Source organism: Thunnus thynnus, chromosome 5 (assembly GCF_963924715.1).
Source record: "Thunnus thynnus chromosome 5, fThuThy2.1, whole genome shotgun sequence".
NCBI classification, from domain to species: domain Eukaryota; kingdom Metazoa; phylum Chordata; class Actinopteri; order Scombriformes; family Scombridae; genus Thunnus; species Thunnus thynnus.
The window spans coordinates 5096992-5117266 of record NC_089521.1 but is presented as its reverse complement, the minus strand read 5'-3'; the positions used below and the strand labels follow the sequence as shown (position 1 = coordinate 5117266).

The 20275-nt window shown below is 39.9% G+C and overlaps 1 protein-coding gene across 3 annotated transcripts in view; it reads right to left on the bottom strand.

Annotated features, from left to right (window-relative positions):
* Positions 1 to 20275, bottom strand: part of necab2 (N-terminal EF-hand calcium binding protein 2) — a 141246-nt gene that overhangs the window by 118088 nt on the left and 2883 nt on the right. For all 3 annotated transcript variants that reach the window (XM_067588821.1, XM_067588819.1, XM_067588820.1), the window contains exon 2: positions 17734 to 17758. In XM_067588821.1, coding sequence (XP_067444922.1) covers positions 17734 to 17758 — 25 coding nt within the window. The remainder of the gene's footprint in view (positions 1 to 17733; positions 17759 to 20275) is intronic.

The window sequence follows — 20275 nt, the reverse complement described above, 5'->3', positions numbered from 1 at the left end:
ATTTTGACCTTAATGGCGCTACATGAAAGGTCAGTGGACACAATATCACAACTCATCCGTTGGGTACCATGAATGTCTAAACCAAATTTTATGGCAATCATCCAATAATTGCTCAGTCATCGTTACTCTGAACCAAAAATGTCAACCGAGAAGAAAAGTCAGGGGATCACCAAAGTCAGGATTTATTGTCTACAAGCCATGAATGTCTGTACAAAATCACATGTCAACCCATCTTATTGATGTTGATATTTCAGTCTGGACTGAAGTGGTGGACCAAAAAACAGACCGATATCCCTAGAGTCACACTGCTAGCATATAAAAATTGGGAAGGGAAGCTGTCCATAGGGCCCAGTATGATGTCTTCAGATTAGGGTTCCAACAGTATCCCAGTTTCACGGTATACCATGGTATGAAAATTGACAGTTATCATACCATGTACGTTTGCTTATTACTGGTTTTGTAAAAAAAAAAAAAAAAAAAAAAATTGCAACTGAACGGAGAATCTCGCCTGTGCATGCGCATCTCTCTTCCTCCTTGACTGCCTGTCAGACTCGGCAACTGGTGCCATACACACACATGCAGTGGAGAAAATGGCAGAGAAAGGCGAGACTGATGCCACCAATCTCCATCCCCCCCAAAAGAAGATGAAATGTAGGAATATTTTGAATATTGCAAAAACCAACCAATTTGTATAAAATGTGGACACAAAGTGGCTGCCAAAGGAGGGAACACTTCCCTCTATGCAGATCAAAGTAAGTGTCCTGTTTAAAACTTAAATCCCTAACGAAAAAACATGTGAATGTTTGAACATTGATCATAAAATGTGCTATTGAAATAATTTTCCACATCCCAGCTCCTGGCTACATCTGTGTTGTCTGTCCATTCAGTAACCTCTGACTTACAAACGGACACACACTGACCCTGATCTGACCCCATAAAGAAACACACACACTTTCACGGCTCAGGGGGCTGACATAAGTGAGTGTGTGTGAGAGTTAAAGGTTCAGACAGGCTCAGTCTGGCTGTGCACTTGTGACGGCATTTCTCACGATTTTGAGAAACCAAACAATCGATTAATAGAGAAAATAATCAGCATAGTTCAAAAGAGCTCTACCTAAAACAACTACAACAATAAAATAATGCTTTTACATTAATGCATGAGTAATACTAATCTAATGATATATATATTAGTACAGGGGACATTTTTCTGCATTGAGTACTTTTACTTTTAATACTTACATACTTTTACTTAACATTTCAGTGCAGGACTTTTACTTGTAACAGAGTACTTTTAGGGTGTGATATTAGTACTTTTACTTAAAGGAGCTAAGCTAACATGCAAATCATGTTTTTACACATACTAACATTAAAAAGATTGTTTCAAGTTTCAACTATAATAAAGTATGTGTTCAACCAAAAAAATCTTCTGTTTTCATTCCTTTAAGCGTCATTGTACCTGATAATAATAATAATAATAATTATTATTATTATATTGATAATGATATTTTCTGAGACAGTTATCATACCGTGAAAATCTCATACCGTTGCAACCCTACTTCAGATAGCATGTTTTGTCTGATCAACCACCCGGAACCCAAACGTTTTTAGTTTACTGTCATCTAAGACCAAGAAAAGCAGAAAATCTACGCATTTGAGAAGGTGGAACCAATGTTTGGCATTTTTGTGTGAACAGTGAGCGACACGGTGTGTAAAGAATGAACTGAAGGCCAACAGCTGCCTACAGTTTGTGACAAAAAAACAAGTTCTCAGTGGAGGAATTTTATGGGGGGAGAGGACGTTGGAGGGTTAACTTTGATGTCATGGCAACAGCAGCCCATAGGGCCTCATGGGAGGAGAACAGAGGGATGCTGTAACCAGGGGCAACTGAGTGGTAACTAGGGTTACTGTATCCTTGATCTGAGCAGAGGTAAACTGCTTGTTCAGTGCTATATTATAACATAAAAAAGAGAGCAGGATACCTCTTATTTTTACCTTCATGTGCAGAAGCTCGGTTAAAATTAATCATCACTAAGCTCTTTCATAAGCTATCTGGTGAATCTGGATTTAAATGCAAATGTATTGTAAGAGCCATGACACTCAGACATGTCTGTAAGTTTAGTTCACAGTAGATCAAGAGGTTTAACAATCTCACATAACTCTGGCAGTGCAGAAAATTCAAAGTCAAGTTTGGAAATGACAGATAAATGCAGTCACTGTTTGAGTCTGCTCCATCCTGGCTGCTTCCCCTAAGAGACCTTTAGGCAGAGTTATTATGCACTTGGCACACACACACACATTCAGACACTACCGGGAAAGCCACAGAGTTAATTATGTGGCATGTAAATGTCATGTCTTAAGTGGCCCTGGTGCTTTCAGGCTCATAACAGAAGACCCCCACTCTCCCAGTAACATACACCACTGGTGTGCAGAGATACTAATCAGAGTACACACATCCTCTCCTGAGTGGCAGCTTCCAACCGTTGCTCATTAAGAGAAAAAGTCGGGAATTAGCAGCCGCTGCTAGATTCTCTCCCAATATGAAGCTCATAAAAGAACAAACACTGAGCAGCTTTTCTTCTGATCAGCACTGCCAATCAACTACTGTGTCTGTTTGTTCACCATGGTAACCCCACTGCTTTTTGACACTGAAGCGCCTCACTTTTCAAGTGCTATAGCAGGTACTTCCTCTTCTAGTAATGGTGCAATCCAGCAGCCAGCACATTTCATAGTGAGATAAAGGATGCTACCTCCCAAACCTGCATTGTCAGATATCACATACTTAAAACACTTTATCAGTCAAAATCCACACCTTCGAACTAGGCTGTGATTGTAAGTTGTGAAAGTTTCAAGAGAGAGCTGTATGTCCTTGGGAAATTATATTCTCCCCAACTTTGACATGACAACTATGTACTGTAAGCAACAAGTAATGAATAGTGAAATTACAAAAAGGATTTTGTGATGCTGAACACACTCAGTTACATCACATTCACACTGTAAAGCTGAAATTATAGTTTCCGCATCTGTGCATCTGCGTGATGTAAATTTGGTCATCAGAAGGTGTACGCATAGGCTCTGTGTGGACTTGTACCTGCAAGCTACTACGCATGTGTGAAACGAGTCCTCCAAGCAGACCCCAGAAGGTAGTATAAACAGAACAAGCAGAGCTAAGTGGGTTTTTTGCTCCAAAATTGGGCCAGAAAGTAAATTCTAAAATCCAGAAATCTTGTCATATATCATGAACTCATAGTTGTTTCTAATTGGCAGGTGCTGCAGTTCATGTCACAGGCTCTAACAGCCATCACTCTGGTGGCCAGAAAACATATTGTCCTGCTAGCATGTAAGTTAATACTGACTGTGCCTTATTGAAGACATTATTTTCTGCACCAGACAAAAAAAAAAAAAAAAAAACAGATCATATTCTTTTCATCGTATCAGTCAACATCAGAAAGTTTTATGGATATCAGAAATGAAAAGGCCTACCATAAAAAGTGTTAAAATTTGGAGCCCAAAAGACTTTGCAGTGATCATGTTATAAATGATGACTTTCAAATTTCTAAATATAACTGTCTCTGTTTGACAAACGGTATTTGAATTTGTTATAGAAGGCGTACAATGAGGAGGCTAACATAGGCTACTCATGATGTTACTACAGTGACTTTAGTTCTAATATAACCTAAATATAGTTTAGGTTTAGTTTAGGTTTATTTCACACACCGATCTTTACTCAGGTGCAATTATTGGTGAACAGACTTAACTGTGGCTAAAACAAACTAACTTGTAAAAACGGATCACATATTAACACCACTTCTGTTTTTGTTTTTGGTAAGTGACCATGGTAAAAGTGTAATCAAGTGTCTGAAATTCCGGTGATCTGTCTTTCAGTTCCCAGCTATTTGATCTGATTTCCCACGTGGCTGCTGTCAAAAGATCTGTTATAAATAGGCACGTGCACAGATAGACCCCAGATGGTGCTCAAGCACCTGACCTTTTGGCCTTTGACATAAGTGCCCTTTTTGAAAGACATATTTTTTTCTTTTTATTTTACAATTTTATATTTTAGTTTTTATATTTGGCCAATGGCATCAATTCTCAATTAAAAGCGTGTTGTTATGCCCGACAACTGCATTTGAGTTCTAATTCTGAGGCATGGAGCAGCATGATCCAAGTATCCCTGACCTGCCTTCACTGGTGACAGCCAGGTAACGATAGTGTTTGCCCTAAGCCCCAGCATTGCTTGTCACTGATGTGAAATTAAACCACTATTAAAACATCTCAATACAGCAGACAACCTAATTTAGGCAATAACCCACCATTAGCATAACAACAAGCAAGCTAGTCTGGCGTAAAATAGCGTTGTCAATGAAGATGAGTGACGGTAGGCTAGTTAGTTCCCCTGTCAGGCAACTGAAACAAATAAATATGCATTACGTGGTTAATAGTCTATGCAATCATATTTGAATATCTCTCCTCTTCTCCTCTCCTCCTGTCCTCCTCTCCTCTCCTTCTCTCCATTCCTCTTTCCTCTCCTCTCCTCTCCTCCTGTCCTCTCCTCTCCTCTCCTCTCCTCTCCTCTCCTTCTGTCCTCTCCTCTCCTCTCCTCTCCTCTCCTCTCCTCTCCTCCTGTCCTCTCCTCTCCTCTCCTCTCCTCCTGTGTCAGCAGCTCTTCTGTTTGCAGCAATATTCAGGCTCCAAGGGCTTTTGTGGTAGACGAGCTTTAAGATGCCACTGTAGCAATTAGCTGCAGGCTCTGTTAAAGCACCATCCCCCTGGTCACTCTCACCCCTCCCCCCTCCTCCCCCTTCACACTCTGAACTTAAATTACACTCTGACAGCCATCTTTAAGGTGGTATGACTCCCTCCTCCTCTTCCTCCTCTTTCCATCCCGTCTCTGTCTGCAGTTTCGCCTCTGGACCAGCTGAAGCAGGACAACAAGACTGATTTATTTTTTATTCTCTGAGGGGTTTCCACTCTGAGGAAGAGTCTGAATTTATTGGTGAACAGGACTCAAAGTTCAACCTGATGAACTTTTTCTTCCTGAGTGTAAAAGTGTAGATTTAGATCTAGTTCAGGTTGATTTTATTTTTAAAAACTGTAGGATTGATGAGATTCCTTATTGATTGTAACATTGATCAAAGTTGCTCTGGTTGGTTCCTCCGCTCACTGTGCATGTGTGTATGTGTGTGTGTGTGTGTGCGTGTGTGTGCATATGTATACACTGCAGCAGCATCATCGCTACGCTGCCTGCTGATCAATGAGACGACCCAACAGATTAGTAATGTGAATTCATGTATTCAGTTATCAGTGCCCTTTTTTTTGCTTGAGCACCTAAAGTTGCAGGTTCTGGCCGTGGAGAAAGGCAGATTAAAACGTGCAGTGAGAGTTAACACAACATACAAGATTGATAAAAAAGATTTAAACATCAGAAAGCTTCTAAATTGACATAATGCAGAGTAATGTACATATTTGTGGTACACTGGAAAATAACAGCAAACCTTTTTAGAACATTGATCGTCATAGCAGGTAAAGCACAGGTGTAACCAATCACATTAATGATGGCTTGATAGTAATGCATTATCAGAGCTATTGAACTGGTTATGCTAAATGTAAAGCAGTCATGAGTAATGTGCACAGCTGTTGTGACCCTACATGTGATGTCAGCTGATTATCTTCTCCGTTTTTCCTTTATTCCTGCATACACACACACCACATACACACCACAGCACGTACAATCACTGGGCGTAATCTGTTCAGGACACAATACGGCTCTGATCTCAGCACTGTTTGTTCAGATTCTCAAGAGGGCGTGTGTGTGTGTGTGTGTGTGTGTAAAAAGGTCACATCAGTGAATCAATGACTGCCTCTCACACCAGCAGCACTTAAGTAGAGAATCTGGCTGGACTGATTAAAGGCTTTGCTTTGTTCCTGACAAGTTGTTTAGACTCATAATTTCCCTAACCTTTGGTTTCAATCCTTTCCTTCCTCCTAACATTAATTAATAGTCCCAGACCTGTGTGCAGGTTCAATAAAGGAGATTGTGAAGGTTGCTAACAACGGGTAAAAGGCAAAACTGATGATACAGATGTGTATTTTCCACTTAAGAGTTCTATTCTGTGTAGTCAATCGACAGCTCAAGAGTTTAGAGGCTTGTCTTCTTCACTAAGAACACAATTCTGGGGGACAATGAATTACTTTTTTGCACTGATAGCCATCTTAAAGTGCCATATTTGACCAAACCCTATTTGAGATCGTTTGAGAATCATTAAAACTTCATTAAGCCTGTTTAGTTCTGTTTTCTGTCCTCCCTTTTCTCTGCTACATTCTCTCTTCACACACAGTGAGCTCGAGCTGCTTTGGGGAGATCAGGGGATAAAAGAGGGATGCAGAGAGTAAAGCCAGAGAAGAACAGACATGATTACACAGGCATAAAGACTGACTGAGAACAGTAGAAAGATGGACAGTGAGAGACAAACAAGTAATAGGTAGAGAGAGCTGGGAAGGATTGAAGGGGAAGGGGTAGTAAATATACAGGAGGGGGAAGCAGTGGGGAGGGACATGGAGGAGAAAAAGAAGAAGGGGAAGAATGGATGGATGAGAGTGTCCTCTCATCCCACACGCAGCTCAGTGTTTGTTCCAACATTTGGCTTAGCCAGGGAGTCCTGCCATACGAGCACCCAGTTTAGAAAGCTCACACTGCAGAGAGGGAGATGGAGGAGGAAGGGGAGGAGGTAAGAGGGAGGGGGGGGAAGAAAATGAAGGTAGATGGAGCAGAAAAAGAAAGGAAAGAAAGGAAGGTAGAAACAAATAAAAGAAAAGGCAGTTGATTGAAAGCAAAATTGAGGGGTTTAGTTTGATTGACAGAATGTAAGAAGAGCAACTAAGCCACAATTTAGCTGAAAATCACCTATAATTTGAGAAACCTTTGTAAAAAAAAGCCATAATAGAATAAAATATCTGTGGTGCGTTAAAAGAAAGCAAAACTTTTGTTGTTTCTGTAACAAGTTCATATATTTTGAATCATTTGAAATCCAAAATTAAAGCTGCACAAGATAAAAGACTTCTATTATCCAAAATGTCCAAATCCATCCATCTTTTATCCTTTTTCCTCAAGCAGGTGCCTCATTCAGTGCGGCTTCCTGCCTCTTCCCTTAAAAAAGCCAGTTTATAAAATTACAATTTTGCATCTAAAGCCTTCCATTTCCACCTCTGTGCTCTTGCGGTTTTTATACCGTACAAATATTCTAAGCAAATGCTCCTGTGAATGAGCCAAAAAGAGCGAGGATTGATCCCGACCCAGCGGAGGGCAGAAAGCGTCAGGTGAGGAAAACGTCTTCAAAGGGCGTCTTAACTCTCAGCCTTTGATCCAAATCCAGACGACCAAGACGGTGAACAAAGAGACCTCAATCCCCTCTAGTCTCCACCTTCCTTCGCTCTTTTTTCTCTCTAGGCCTCTAAAGGAACCTGCACAGAATCCTTTTTACTTTTCCATCCACCTTCACATCACATTACTCCTGCACCACAGCGTTAATTCATTCAGAGAGCCATGTTGTATTGTACACCTAGTTGAGTTATTTCATTGTGATGCTATAAATATAGCATTTTTATTTATTGTACTACAGAAAAAGTAAGTTAATAAAAATCACTTTTTGACTCCTGCATATTCAAAAGAATAATTTGATACTTTGGGTATTGACATCACTCTATCTGTACACTAAATATGAAGCTACAGCCAGCAGCCAAATAGCTTATTACGGTAACATATTGAAGTATGTTAAGCTATGTTAAGCTGTTATGATAGGTTTAGCTTGCACAAAGCATTTTACAGGCCTCACACTACAGAGATTAAGCAATGTCTTAGCACAGGAAGAAAAAAAACTACTCTTAATCTAAAGCTAATTAATCTGAAAAAAGGTGAGTTGAGACAGTGAGAGAAAGAGAAACAGAGTTTATTTCTTTTCTTTCACTCTGTGTCGGAATCCAACACTGTAAGCAGCAGACTGGGAATGAGTTCAGTGTTCCAGTAACATGCAGACAACCTGCCACCCCTCCATAATCCAACAGCTGACACACACGAGATACTGAGATGAGTATGGCAGAGGACAACTTTCTATTACCTCTGACTTCCTTATCAGATGAGCACATGAGCATAGTGCAGAGGAATCACTGTTCACCTTGGTTAACAGATATCATTCCAGTTCAGTTGTCTGACAACAGAAACTGAAAGGCAGCAGAGTAAAAAACTGTGTCTTTCCCAGACCTGGCTGCATCAGATGATGGCTGCAGTGCACAGTTGGAAGAAGAGCCATGTTCCTATTGTTGAGGCATTTCACTGTGGGCAGAAATCTTTTCAAAAATGCCTCAAAGAGGCTGCATTTTACACCTCTTCGTTTGTTCAGTTTAGCATAAGGAAAACAATGTACTGGATTTCCAAGAAAAAAGTAGAATAGTGAGAGCCCATCCTGACTTTCTCTATTTGTCCCACAACAAAAAAAGCCCTCTTTATAAACACATTCCAATCACGTTTCTTCTTCCATTACTGTCTTTCCAACAGAACTTCCCATCTCTATTCTCTTGTCTCTTCCCTGTCTCCCTCGGCATGAGGCACTCTGGGGCTTGTTAGCAGCAGTGTCAGTGATTAAAGACTGCAGGTAATTAGATACACATGACACCATTCTGACTGACTGGCTCACTGAGGAGCTGCAGCGTCTAGCAGCAAACAAGCTGAAAGATTGTGCTGTGAGGATTTGCTGCTTTTGTTTGTCTTTTGTGAAGCTGAGTTCATTATCTCTGGATGTTGGGACAGTTTGCTGGACAAACAAGTAATTTGAAGATTTCACCTTGGGCTTTGGAAAATGACAATGGGTATTTTTGACTATTTTCGGACATTTTATAGACTAAACAATTTAATCATGAAAACTATCAATAATGAAATAATTAGTTTAAGCCCTCATGTGTAGTGCGTGTTGTTTTTTTTAAAATTATTTATTACACCAGTCTCCTCAGATACTCTAAATATTGCAAATAATGCAATATCTTCAGGTATGCATGTCATCATAGTTACAATAATAGACTAAAAAATTAATGGACGTGGCCACCGTGACATCACTCACTGGTTTGTGGACATGGATGTATACAGAGAACTGGGTACAGCGTGGGAGGCGGGGCCCCATGAAGCCAAAAAAGCCACTTCCTGAAAACATACCAAGCATGCTCTACGGGCCCAATGTGCCCATGGAGCATGCTCACTAGAGACTTCCGTCGGCCAAGACAGCTAACTTCTGGTTTAGCTCTCCGGCTAACTTGAATGGGGATAAAATCATTCAATCATATAGTTCTTCTAGACTTTTGAAATGTGATCAGATCAAATGGGTCAAATTACGATAGTGAAATAAGTCATTTCGCGGGGGTTGTGACGCTCAAAAAAATGATCCGCTCTTTCACAAAGTGTAAGTCTATGGGAAAAAGTCTTTTTGGGCCCAATAGTGTCATGTGATGTTGTAATTACACGTTTTGGCCACTATGTCAAATTGGGTTCAAAGCCTGGTGCTCTTCCTGTATCCAGTTCTCTTTATATATTTTTGGAGCCAGAGGTGACAATATTTGGACGAGACGGTGGGGCATCCCTAATGAAAAACTGAACATACAACACCTTAGGGATCTTTTAAATGTTACATATAACTTTCATGAACTGAAAACACACTGAAATAGCAACAGCTACACCTATACTCTGTGAGCCTTGGTTTATGCCATGGTTACGTAACATTACCTAACCAACATTGTCGCCATGGTACCACCTTGTCAATCAAAAAGTAGCCATGCCCTAAAGCAAACTCTGCTTTATCATCTGTTTTACTTTAAATGGGGCCATAATTTATAAAATGAGCATCACACTGTATTAAAGAAGACTTGAAACTAGCAATTGAGACAATAAACTCCTTCGGAAACTATTTACTGAGGTAATAAATCAAGTGAGAAGTAGGGTAATTTTCTCATAGACTTTCATACAATTGCAGAGTTAGATGAGGATTTCGATATCACTGTCATATCTGAGAGTGTAATCTTCTTATCATCATAACTCCTCATCCTCCTTACTCATAACTAGCCGAGAAAGCAAATACACTTATTTCCCAAAATGTTTAAATTATTCCTTTAAACTTCAAAAGACTGACCACAGGTTTGGGAAACAAAGTTAACAGAGATGTAATCCAGCCTCTTTTCAAGATCTGTGGACAAGTGAATCAGCTGGCGGCTATTGAATAAACCATGAACTAAATGCTCCAGTACAGCCCCATCATGCTGGCTGTCTGCAGGCCGACTCATTTCTCCCTCATGTCCTGTCTCTCCTCGCTTGTCAGTTTGTCTTTCTCCTCTGATTTATGTCTTGCTTTTCTCTGTGTCATTCTTTCTTTTGACAGGCGACGGTGACAAGCTTTCTCTTTATCCGAATCTATGTCCTCCTCCTCCTTCACCTCCTATATTTATATTCTTGCTCCTTTGACACCTGTTTCACTCTGTTGTACTCTTTTGTCTTAGTTTTCTGTTCATTTCTCCTGCTTTCAGCTTCTCTCCTCTTCCTTTACACTGTTTTGGACTGTTTGGATCTACTTTTTTTTCCTCCAGTCTTGCCCACATTTGCCTGCTTCTGTCTGTGCTAAAGGCTTTGCAATTGTGTCAAAAATCTTTGAGCAACTATGACCAGCGTCATCATGAAGAAAATAATCATATGCAATATTGACAATATGTGTATGAGATAAAAAAAGATGAGTACCTGAACAAAGTATAGTCACAAAGAAACTCATCCGCATGTCTTCCGGACACACAGTAGGTGGTGTTAGAGGCTGACGAACTAACAGCTAAACTTGCTACCCACCCGGAAACATCATAGTTAGTCAAAATAACTCTCCAAGCTGTGCGGTTTTCTTCCTCTGGTGATTGTACAGTCAGTTATTGAAGAGGGGAAAAAGCTCTGCGAGTTAACTTGGTTGCTAAGGTGACAATATCATAGAATTTATTCAAAAGCTTATTTGTACCATCGACTCCTGCCTCATAACTGTCTGCAAACCAATCTTCAGTTGAACAGTTTAAACTTCAGCAGAGGAAGGTTAAAAACCTTGAATGGGGTGACTTTTGGATTCTCCAGCTCTCTGTTCCTTCACTGTAAAGATGGTTTACTATTGGTCCACGGGGCAAATTTGTGTCCAAGTTCACCAAAGTTGAAGTAACTTTCCCCTGCAAGCAAAGCCACTGATGTGTCAGTTTGAAATGGATTGACTTTGCATCAAAATTTTGATTTTAAATGGAGTTACCTGATTTCACTGATAAATGTTGATAACTTTTCAGTCACTAAAATGGTCCTAAAAAATCTAGTGGGAAAGCCTCTAAATTGGCAACTCTGACCATCAATTATATAAGACAACCACTAAGAGATCAATATTACATAACCCTAAATCCAGAGTACCTGGAAGTAAGAACACAGTAGGCATATGATACATGAGTGATGATGACTAACTGCAGCGAAAAGTACAGCCAAAATTTAGGAAACATTTGGAATGATGACTGGAGTAATAGCAGCTAAATATAGGCTACTGCATTGGCTATGGCAGTGTACAAATATTGCACACAAAGGAAGTGACGGTTTTCAACGCACAAAATGGATCTGACGTATGAGTTGCAAAATTATCAATTCATTTAAAAAAAGCACAGAGAAGCTGATAAAAAGTAAACAGGTAAATGAGTATGCCAGGATGCTTGTAGAGCTCACATACAGTTACACACTGTCTGCAGTCTCAGTATACGAACAGACGCATGTTAAGGCCAGCATAAAGAAGGTTAATCAGGCAGAGAAATCAATGACACATCTTCCATCTCCAGTGACATACTCTACTGAGTACTATATATACCATAAATGAGAACAAAGTGAGTCTAACTAAGAAAAAGACTGTACCACTGGCCACATTGTTTGATTGACAGGTGATCTGAAAAGTGGAAGTAGAGTCTACAACTGAGAACACTTGGGTACCAAATCTCCAAACCAAATAAAAACAAAACGATGAAATCAGTTTCATTAGTCTAACAGCCATGAGCTGTGTCTGGCCACACTGAACAGAAGCAGCTGCACGCTCCTATTTGCTGTTCGCTGTAATGTTGTAACTTTGTCTAGTCCTGACAGCGTGGATAAACAAGCCTCTCCGAACTCCGTCTGCTTTCTGTCTTTATGTCGAACACAGTAACGATAATTAGCAGATGGCTGATGAGTCACAAGGCAAGAGGCAAGAAAAAAAAAAACCTACCCGCTAACTGATGAGAGCACAGATACAAAATTCCTTCATGTGTCCCTGCTTGTGTCAGTGTCTCTCTACCCTGTCGTCAAAGTCCAAAGTATCATGGAAATGTTTTCTTCCTTAATTAGATCAGGTGTGCAAGTAGCAGGACTTCAGAGAAAATAAACTGGCACCATTAAAGGCCTGGTCCACCCACACAGGTGTTTTCACTTATGTTGCACAATTAGACCTTTCCTTGTTACTGTGTGGGCATGTTCAGACTGTACTAGACTGACTGAATTTTCAACTCTCTCCTGGGCAGTGTCTGAAATTGGTGTCTTACAGAGGACATTTTGACATGTCACAGCAAGTTTAGATATAAATAATAAAATTAAAGTTGGCTGAATTCCATTTAGCCGCTTCAGTTTTAGGGTCCTGGTATTGTGCCTACTGACTCACTGTCACACTGTCTTGGCTTACTGGGACACTTGAACAGAATGAGGCCATCGTTAATAGAAACACCTATGCTTTTCCTACTGTGACAAGCGAAAACATGTATTAGCATATTGATTCACATGATTCCAAGCATGGCTTCAGCCAACTTAACTGGAAGAGGTCTAATCAGCCAGAGTAAGAGAAAACACCTGTGTGGGTGTGCAGGGCCTTTAAGGAAAGGCTTTTTTTGTAAAGGTTTGTAAATGTACTTTCCACCATTGTATTTGTCTCATCTCTAAAAGTGACAATTCAATATATAGTACCCTCAAAAATTCCATGGGATTCTTTCTGCTACCATCCCACAATGCAGAGCATTGAATATGTTGCAGACAAGTGGGTAGCTCCAAGTCTGAAAGGTGAAGCCAATGCGGAAGTGCCTTAAACCTGCACTCTTTCTAATGGCCAGCAGGGGCGACTCCACTGGCTCCAGAAAGAAGTCCGATTGTATGGAAGTCTATGAGAAAATAACCCTATATCTCACTTGATTTATTGCCTCAGCAAACAGTTTCCTAATGAGTTTATGGTCTCAATCACGAGTTTCAAGTCTTTTTCAATATAGCATAATGTTCATTTTGTAAATTATGGTCCCATTTTGAGTAAAATAGACGATAAAGCAAAGTATGCTTTAGGGGCTGCCTACGTTGTGGTTGACAACTCAGTGCCACGGTGACAACATTGATTACATAATGTAACCATGGCGTAACCCCAGATTAACAGAGTATAGGCATAGCTGTCTCTATTTCACAGTTTTCTCAGTACATGAAAGTTAATTGTAATATTTTGGTTGCCTAAAAAAGTCTTGTTCAGCGTTTGGTTGTACACTAAAAGACCCTCTAAGGAGTCGGCTGGTCAGTTTTCCAGTAAGTACATTTTGTTTTAATGTTTTTAAGCCTGTTTTTCGCTAGCGAAAATTAGCATAAGCATGATCAGAGTTAACCATAGACTGTAAATGCACCGTGCTAACCAAGATAGCAGCTAGCGCTAGGGTCAGCTCCACCCTCTTGTCCAAATATGGTCACTTCTGACTCCAAAAATCCAAGATGGTGACAGTCAAATTGCCAAACTTGAGGCTCCAAAATGGCAGTCTATAAACCAATGGGTAACATCACGGCAACTACATCCATATTTTTTAACAGTCTATGGTTGCAGAAGAGGTAATTGCAGTAGTCCAATGCTACACCTGTCAGAGATGACACAAAAGACTCAAGACAAAGACCAAAATTATCCCAGTAAGTAAAAAGGTCACCTAGCTCCGCCTCTTCCTGCCAGCTAAAGCAAGCTCTGTAAAAGCTACAAATAGTACCAGTAACTAGAAGTCCTCACAAAAAAGTGAATGATGTCAATTCATGGCAGCAGTTTCCTTGACCTGGAAAGCAATGTTTGTTGACAAGTCCGCCAGCTCCACCTAGCCAATTTGCATATTAAGATCCAATCACAATGCAGGCACAACCGAGAAAACAAGAACGCATTTTATTACCAGGTGTAAATGCAAGGATCCATTGATCGGATGTCATTATCCAGATAATGTATCCAGATACAGATCACATGTTAATACCAGGTGTAAATGGGGCCTAAACTGACAGAAATATTGTGACAATAGTACAACACAGTACAAGTCCCGTAGCCGGGGAGAGCAGCAGGTGAGCGAACTGTCAATCACAGCTGTCCCTCAACACCCGGCAGATATCAAAGCTATTATAAGTCTTCAAATCTTATTAACGGAGCAATAATTTCCAAAATGACCTCCAGCACAATTATTAAGAGGGTCCAAATTCAGTGGTAGAGACCATAATGACTCATTGAAAGAAATGATTGACTTAGTATTTCTAGAGAGAGGTTGACGCTTGTCAGTAGCATTGCATGTTAAGATACTTTCATACTGGCTTCAGCCTCAAGCTGTGGTAGTTGCTGCTTGATTAGGAGTACTGAATAAGGGAGTGATTTTCGCCCAGCAAAATCTATATATATACTGACCTTACAGAACAGACATAAAAATGTGTTTGAATACAACCCTTTATGTTACAGATTAATGCTGCAAAAATTCAATTAACTTTTGAGACTAAAGACTGATGACTGAATGTGGTTAGAGTTATTTTTTTGGAGTGTAATTGAAATGCAAAAAACTGGTGTAACTTGATTTCATTCAGTCAGCAGCTACTGAAACCTTGCAATTAAAATAGTACCCCAAGTCATTATTTCATAACATTTCCATTTTACTGGAAATGATTAAGTTTCAAACTGCAGCAGCTCGATGGACTGTGGCATATGAGAGGTGCTACTGCGGGTGCTATCAGTAAACTAAGTCCTGTCAAATGATGCAACTATTTCATAGAATTATTGGCTGCTGAAAACACTCCACCAGCTGCATAACAATGGCTCTGAGACAGCTGTGATAATCACAAAGCACACACGCATAAATATATATACTCATGCAAACAAGCTCAGGCATACCGATACACTTATGCTTATATTACACACTGGCACACACAAAAAAAAATGCTCACAGTAGATGCGGATGCATAATGCACACTCACTAATGCACACACACACACACTCCCTGTCTTGCTGTTTCAGCAGCTTGGGGGCAGGAAGCCGGCCCTGGAATCTGTGCTATGAGTGTAAAGACAGAACTCATCCAATTAAACAATTACTGTCCCGTTGTCAGATATACGATACTTGCTCCTCTTCCTCTCTTCGCTCCGCTTCTCTTTCTCTCTGTTCCTAGCTTCCTCTCCCTTTTAGATTCTGCCACCTCCTGGCTCTCCCTCTGTCTATCTCTCCCCTGCACCTTCCTTTATTTTTTACAATTCTCTGCTCTCCGTTAGCATCTCCCTTCTCCCTCTCTCACTCATTAAAACAGTTCCCTGCTCTTCTCCCTGGAGTGAGAGGCAGGAGGATAAAAATAGCTCTTCTTCAGCTTGTGCTAGCTGGTTCTTTCTTTTCAGCCTGCGTTCCATACATCAAATAGCTACGATTCCCCATAATAAACATCGTTTCTTCTTCTTCTTCCTCTTCTCTCTTGACTTTCACTCTCTTCTTTTCTTGCTCTGTAGCCCCCTCACCCAACCACGTTCATATGTAGCTCGATGAAGACAGTTTGCAGCTGTGTGTTTTCTAGCAGCAGTAGAGTTTCTGGAACACCCCGAGAGACTGTTAGCATAAAGTTGCACAATGAAGAACAACAATCCTACAGCGTGTTTGTGACGGAGAAACAGCAGCTCTATCATTATACAGCTGGTCTCTGCTCAGGATAAGATCAGCATGAAATGAAAATGTAAATCTTTAACTGACGTTCTGTATTGGAGCAGTTGGTAATTAGGTGGTGCGGGCATTTAAAATGTTGACAGCTGGTTCCACAGTCTATTGTGAAGGCAACCCGAGGCGAGATGAGAACGTCATCTACAGCGATGATGTGAACAGTTAAATCATCCGTAAAAACTGTTTATGTTTGCTGGTCTACAACTTCTGCTGATAAATGGATTTTGTACTGTATTTATCTACACACACTCACACAGCTATTGTGCTAACAACTAATGAAACAAAGCTTGGGTAGATGACTAAGCAACGACTAAATAAACCTCCACGGTAGAGCGCATTAAAGTGAACAGAGATCTTTTCTACAGAGATAAAATTTGGGAACGTAACAGTGCTGGAGAGGAGGCAAAGGAGTAATCAGCATGGATAGCAGAGACAACCCTTCCACACACGCACAGGCACACACACACACTGGAGGAGCAAATGGCCATCTGGCTCCGATGAAAGCAAAAGCTTTTATGCTGTTTCCTCATTAGTTGAATTCTTTTTTGTCAATGACACATTGATAGAATAAAAGAGGCAAGGAGGGAAAGGATGGGACAGAGAAAAGATGGATGGAGCAGGAAGAGGTGTAAAGGGAGAGGAGAGATTGAGACGTGGAGAAGATGAAGAGGAAGAGAGAGAGAAAGTGGCTGAGTACATGCAGTGCCAGAGGGTATAAACAAACTGTTCACTGGCACAGCTTCACAGTAATATAAACTTTCCCCTTTGAAAACACTTTAATGTCCCATCATGCTAAAAATACAGCACACTGCAGCAGCAGCTCAGACAGCAAGCAGACAGAGTTTAACACTCGATAGTTCCCTGCAATAATAGAAAAGACGTCAGAGACAATAAATCTCACACAATCACCTATCTGAAAATCTACCCAACAAGCCCAAACTAGTTCAGGAACAGGTAGGAAGAAAATACTTAGAGAGCATGTACCTCTGCCAAGGCTGTACAATCCTCTAAAGCTGTTATTTTACTGATAAACCTTTCTTACAGCAGACAATTGACTTGTCATTGATAGAAAAGCCACAGGTGTAACTCTGATGTTGGCTCTGTTACATTTAAGGTAAGTCAGGAAGTCATACTGTTAAGCCAGTGTGCTCAACACCAGGGCCCTGACACAGGTACACCTAACGTTTTTAGTTACACTTGTATATAAATATTCAAAATGATACCCAAAAGTCTTTTAAATATGTTCAGAAATTATAATCTGCTCCATCACACAAAAAACAGTCAATCAAGAGATACACGTATCGTGTTTTTTAAATTCACAAAAGTGTAGCACGTAACAAGAAATCCTTCAAAAGAACCTTCTGAATCTGCATCAATAAATCGTCACTTGATCCTTGGCACAAGGGCTTACCTCTTCAACAGATGTAATTAAAAGGTGATGATGTTTAGATATCCTGTTAATTATTGGACAGGAAAACAAAGAAGCAGACTAACAGGAGCAAAAACATAATATTGTTCGAGGTCATTAGAGTCATTTAATTCTCAGCTGACAAACTGAATACCATGTGTCATACAGTACATGTAAATACGCATATATAATTTCATGTTAAAATAGGTGTCTTCACACACAAAAAAAACTATGTTAAGTAACATCTTTAGTGGTTTGCAGTTTTTCTCTCCAAGTCTGGTGAGATCAATGAAGATAATCAATAAATTCACTCACCATCTTTGTCAGCTCTTCTGAATATCTGTGAACAGAGAATGAGACAGTGTTGTTAGTATTAATGAAGGTATCTGCAGTGAGCTGCAGGATGTTTAAACAGGAAGATTTCACAGTTCATATGAAAGCCGGTGAAGGAGGGCAGATTCAACACTCCTCAATTCAAACCAGTGTTTGGGAAAGTTACTTTTTAGCAAGTAATTAGTAGTGGACACAATAATAAAATAAAACTTTAATACATAAAGTTGATTCCACTGTTTTCTGATACAATCTCAATTTGAATATCATTGTTTTGTACAGGTGGTGATGTCACTGTGTCTGTTCCTTGTGCTCACTTTTAACATTTTCCAATAAATATTGTATTGATATTACTTGGATGACTTGAATAGTCATTTAAATTCAAGTGTAGGCACAACTGTGTATCATCTGCATAACAACACATCATATTTGCTTCCTATAGAAAGAAGTGGAAGCTCATACACTGATCAATACGGTACGTGATATTTGCACGAGACATTTTCTGATTGGGCCATGCAAGTTCATTTTGAGAGGTGTAAAGATTTTAAGTATTTTGAATGGTTTATTAAAAGTGAGTAGTCAACTGCATCAAAAGGTCCATACAAGCAACACTGAGATGTTGCTTGCATCTGCTGGCACTAAAAGGTTGTCTGCCTCTCTCAGAAGTGCAGTTTCTGTGCTGTGAAGAGAGTCGATGTAGTTCATCTGTGTATATGTTGGCTGATAATGAAATTACAGTACAGAAATGCCAAAGATATGTGCAGGAAGTTTGAGGTGGTTTATAAACAGTGACACCATTGCATAGTTTTCCCACCAGAGAATCTTGGAGAAGATTTTTTAAAAACCGAATGCAAGGAAACCTTATCAAAAATATTTGTAATGTGTTTATGTAATCTTGTTATATTGGCCCACATATTGTTAACAGATATAGGTGAAAAATATCTCAAATGTAAGTTGTAATCAGATTAGAAACCCTGCAACAGTTTTCTGTTGGACAGGAATGGTAACTTGGACACTGGTCTGTAATTGTTTAAGACATCAGGGTAGAGGTTTGGTTTTTTAAAGGACCAGTGCAATTATGGCATGGTGAAAATGTAACATCATGTCAACGACAACCTAAAGTCACTTACCATCCTTTGACATCCACTCTAATTTTTAAACATTTTCATTTGGTGTAAAAGCTATAAGCACTGTTTTTATGTTTGGCACAGTATGTCATTTCTGCATGAAACTTTTCTCATTCTCACATTTTTCTAGAAGTATAAACTGTCACTTTTCTCTCAGAAAAAGACAGAAAACTGAACCTTAGAGTAAGAGTGATGGGGGATTTTACCATAAGAAATAAAAAGCCACTTCAGATGTTTTGGCAGGACAATTACAACTCAACAGACTGAAGATGATGCTATGAGGTTTATAAATGGATATCCAGGGCTCAAGGGCAGGACATTTACATAGCCAAGTTTCAGCAGAAGTGACAGATGGTTCAACACACATAATGTGGTGTTTTTTAAGTAGAACCGATAGATTCTTTGCTGTAAAAACAGAACCCAGTGTGTGAATTATTAGAAATATAAATGTTCAGTGATCCATTCAATTTGTCAACTCTTGGTCTTAACCAGTGAGTCCACACAGAAACCCAATCAAACACACACACACTTAAAAACGTGTCTCCACTAGATAAGGGGCAGTGGTGTGTGATAAGACTTGTTAGGGAGCCACAGGACTGAAAAGTTAGAGTGACAGAAGATAAAATCTCATTATGTACACACACACACACACACACACACACACACACACAAAGTCGCGGATCTACAGCTGATTGATGTTTACCTGCTGTGTGTATGTATGCACCACATTCTGTGCATGTATGTACACACACACACACGCACACACACACACACACATAATTCTGGGAGCTAATTTATAGCTTCAGTGAAAGCGTTTCTCTCTATGGAATTGAAAGTGCCAGGTTTGGTACTTTCATCAGTGTTTCAGAGTGTTACATGCACTGTTCTTCCTGACAATGACTGTCAGAAAACAGCACAATGACAAGGTGGAAGACAGAGAGAAAGAAAAGGGTGAGAAGGATGTAACAGATGAAATGAACCGACACGCTGACAGAAAGAAAGTGAGAGGGAGATGCATGGAGTTACACTGTGTGTGTATTGATTCATTAATTTCATGTCTTAATCACATTAATCTTGAGCACCCAACATACAGCAAGCAGTGTACTTAGCCATATTTTGCTGATGACAATCACTTGGAAAATACCAGAGTACATATAGAAAGAGGATGAGTGTGTTTCTTTGGATGTTTCGACTCTTTTTCCCTGCTGATAAAACCTGCCACCAGAGGACTGTTGTTGCTTTGTGAAGGACGAAACTGACAATTTTCATAGAAACCTTCTTGCCTACAGGGGATAAGTGGTAAATACTAAAAATATTTTGGGTATCACTTTAACTTTGGCAGGATATTAAAGTCTGAAGACTTGAGAACAGAACTTGAGCAGAGCTTACAACATTTCTCA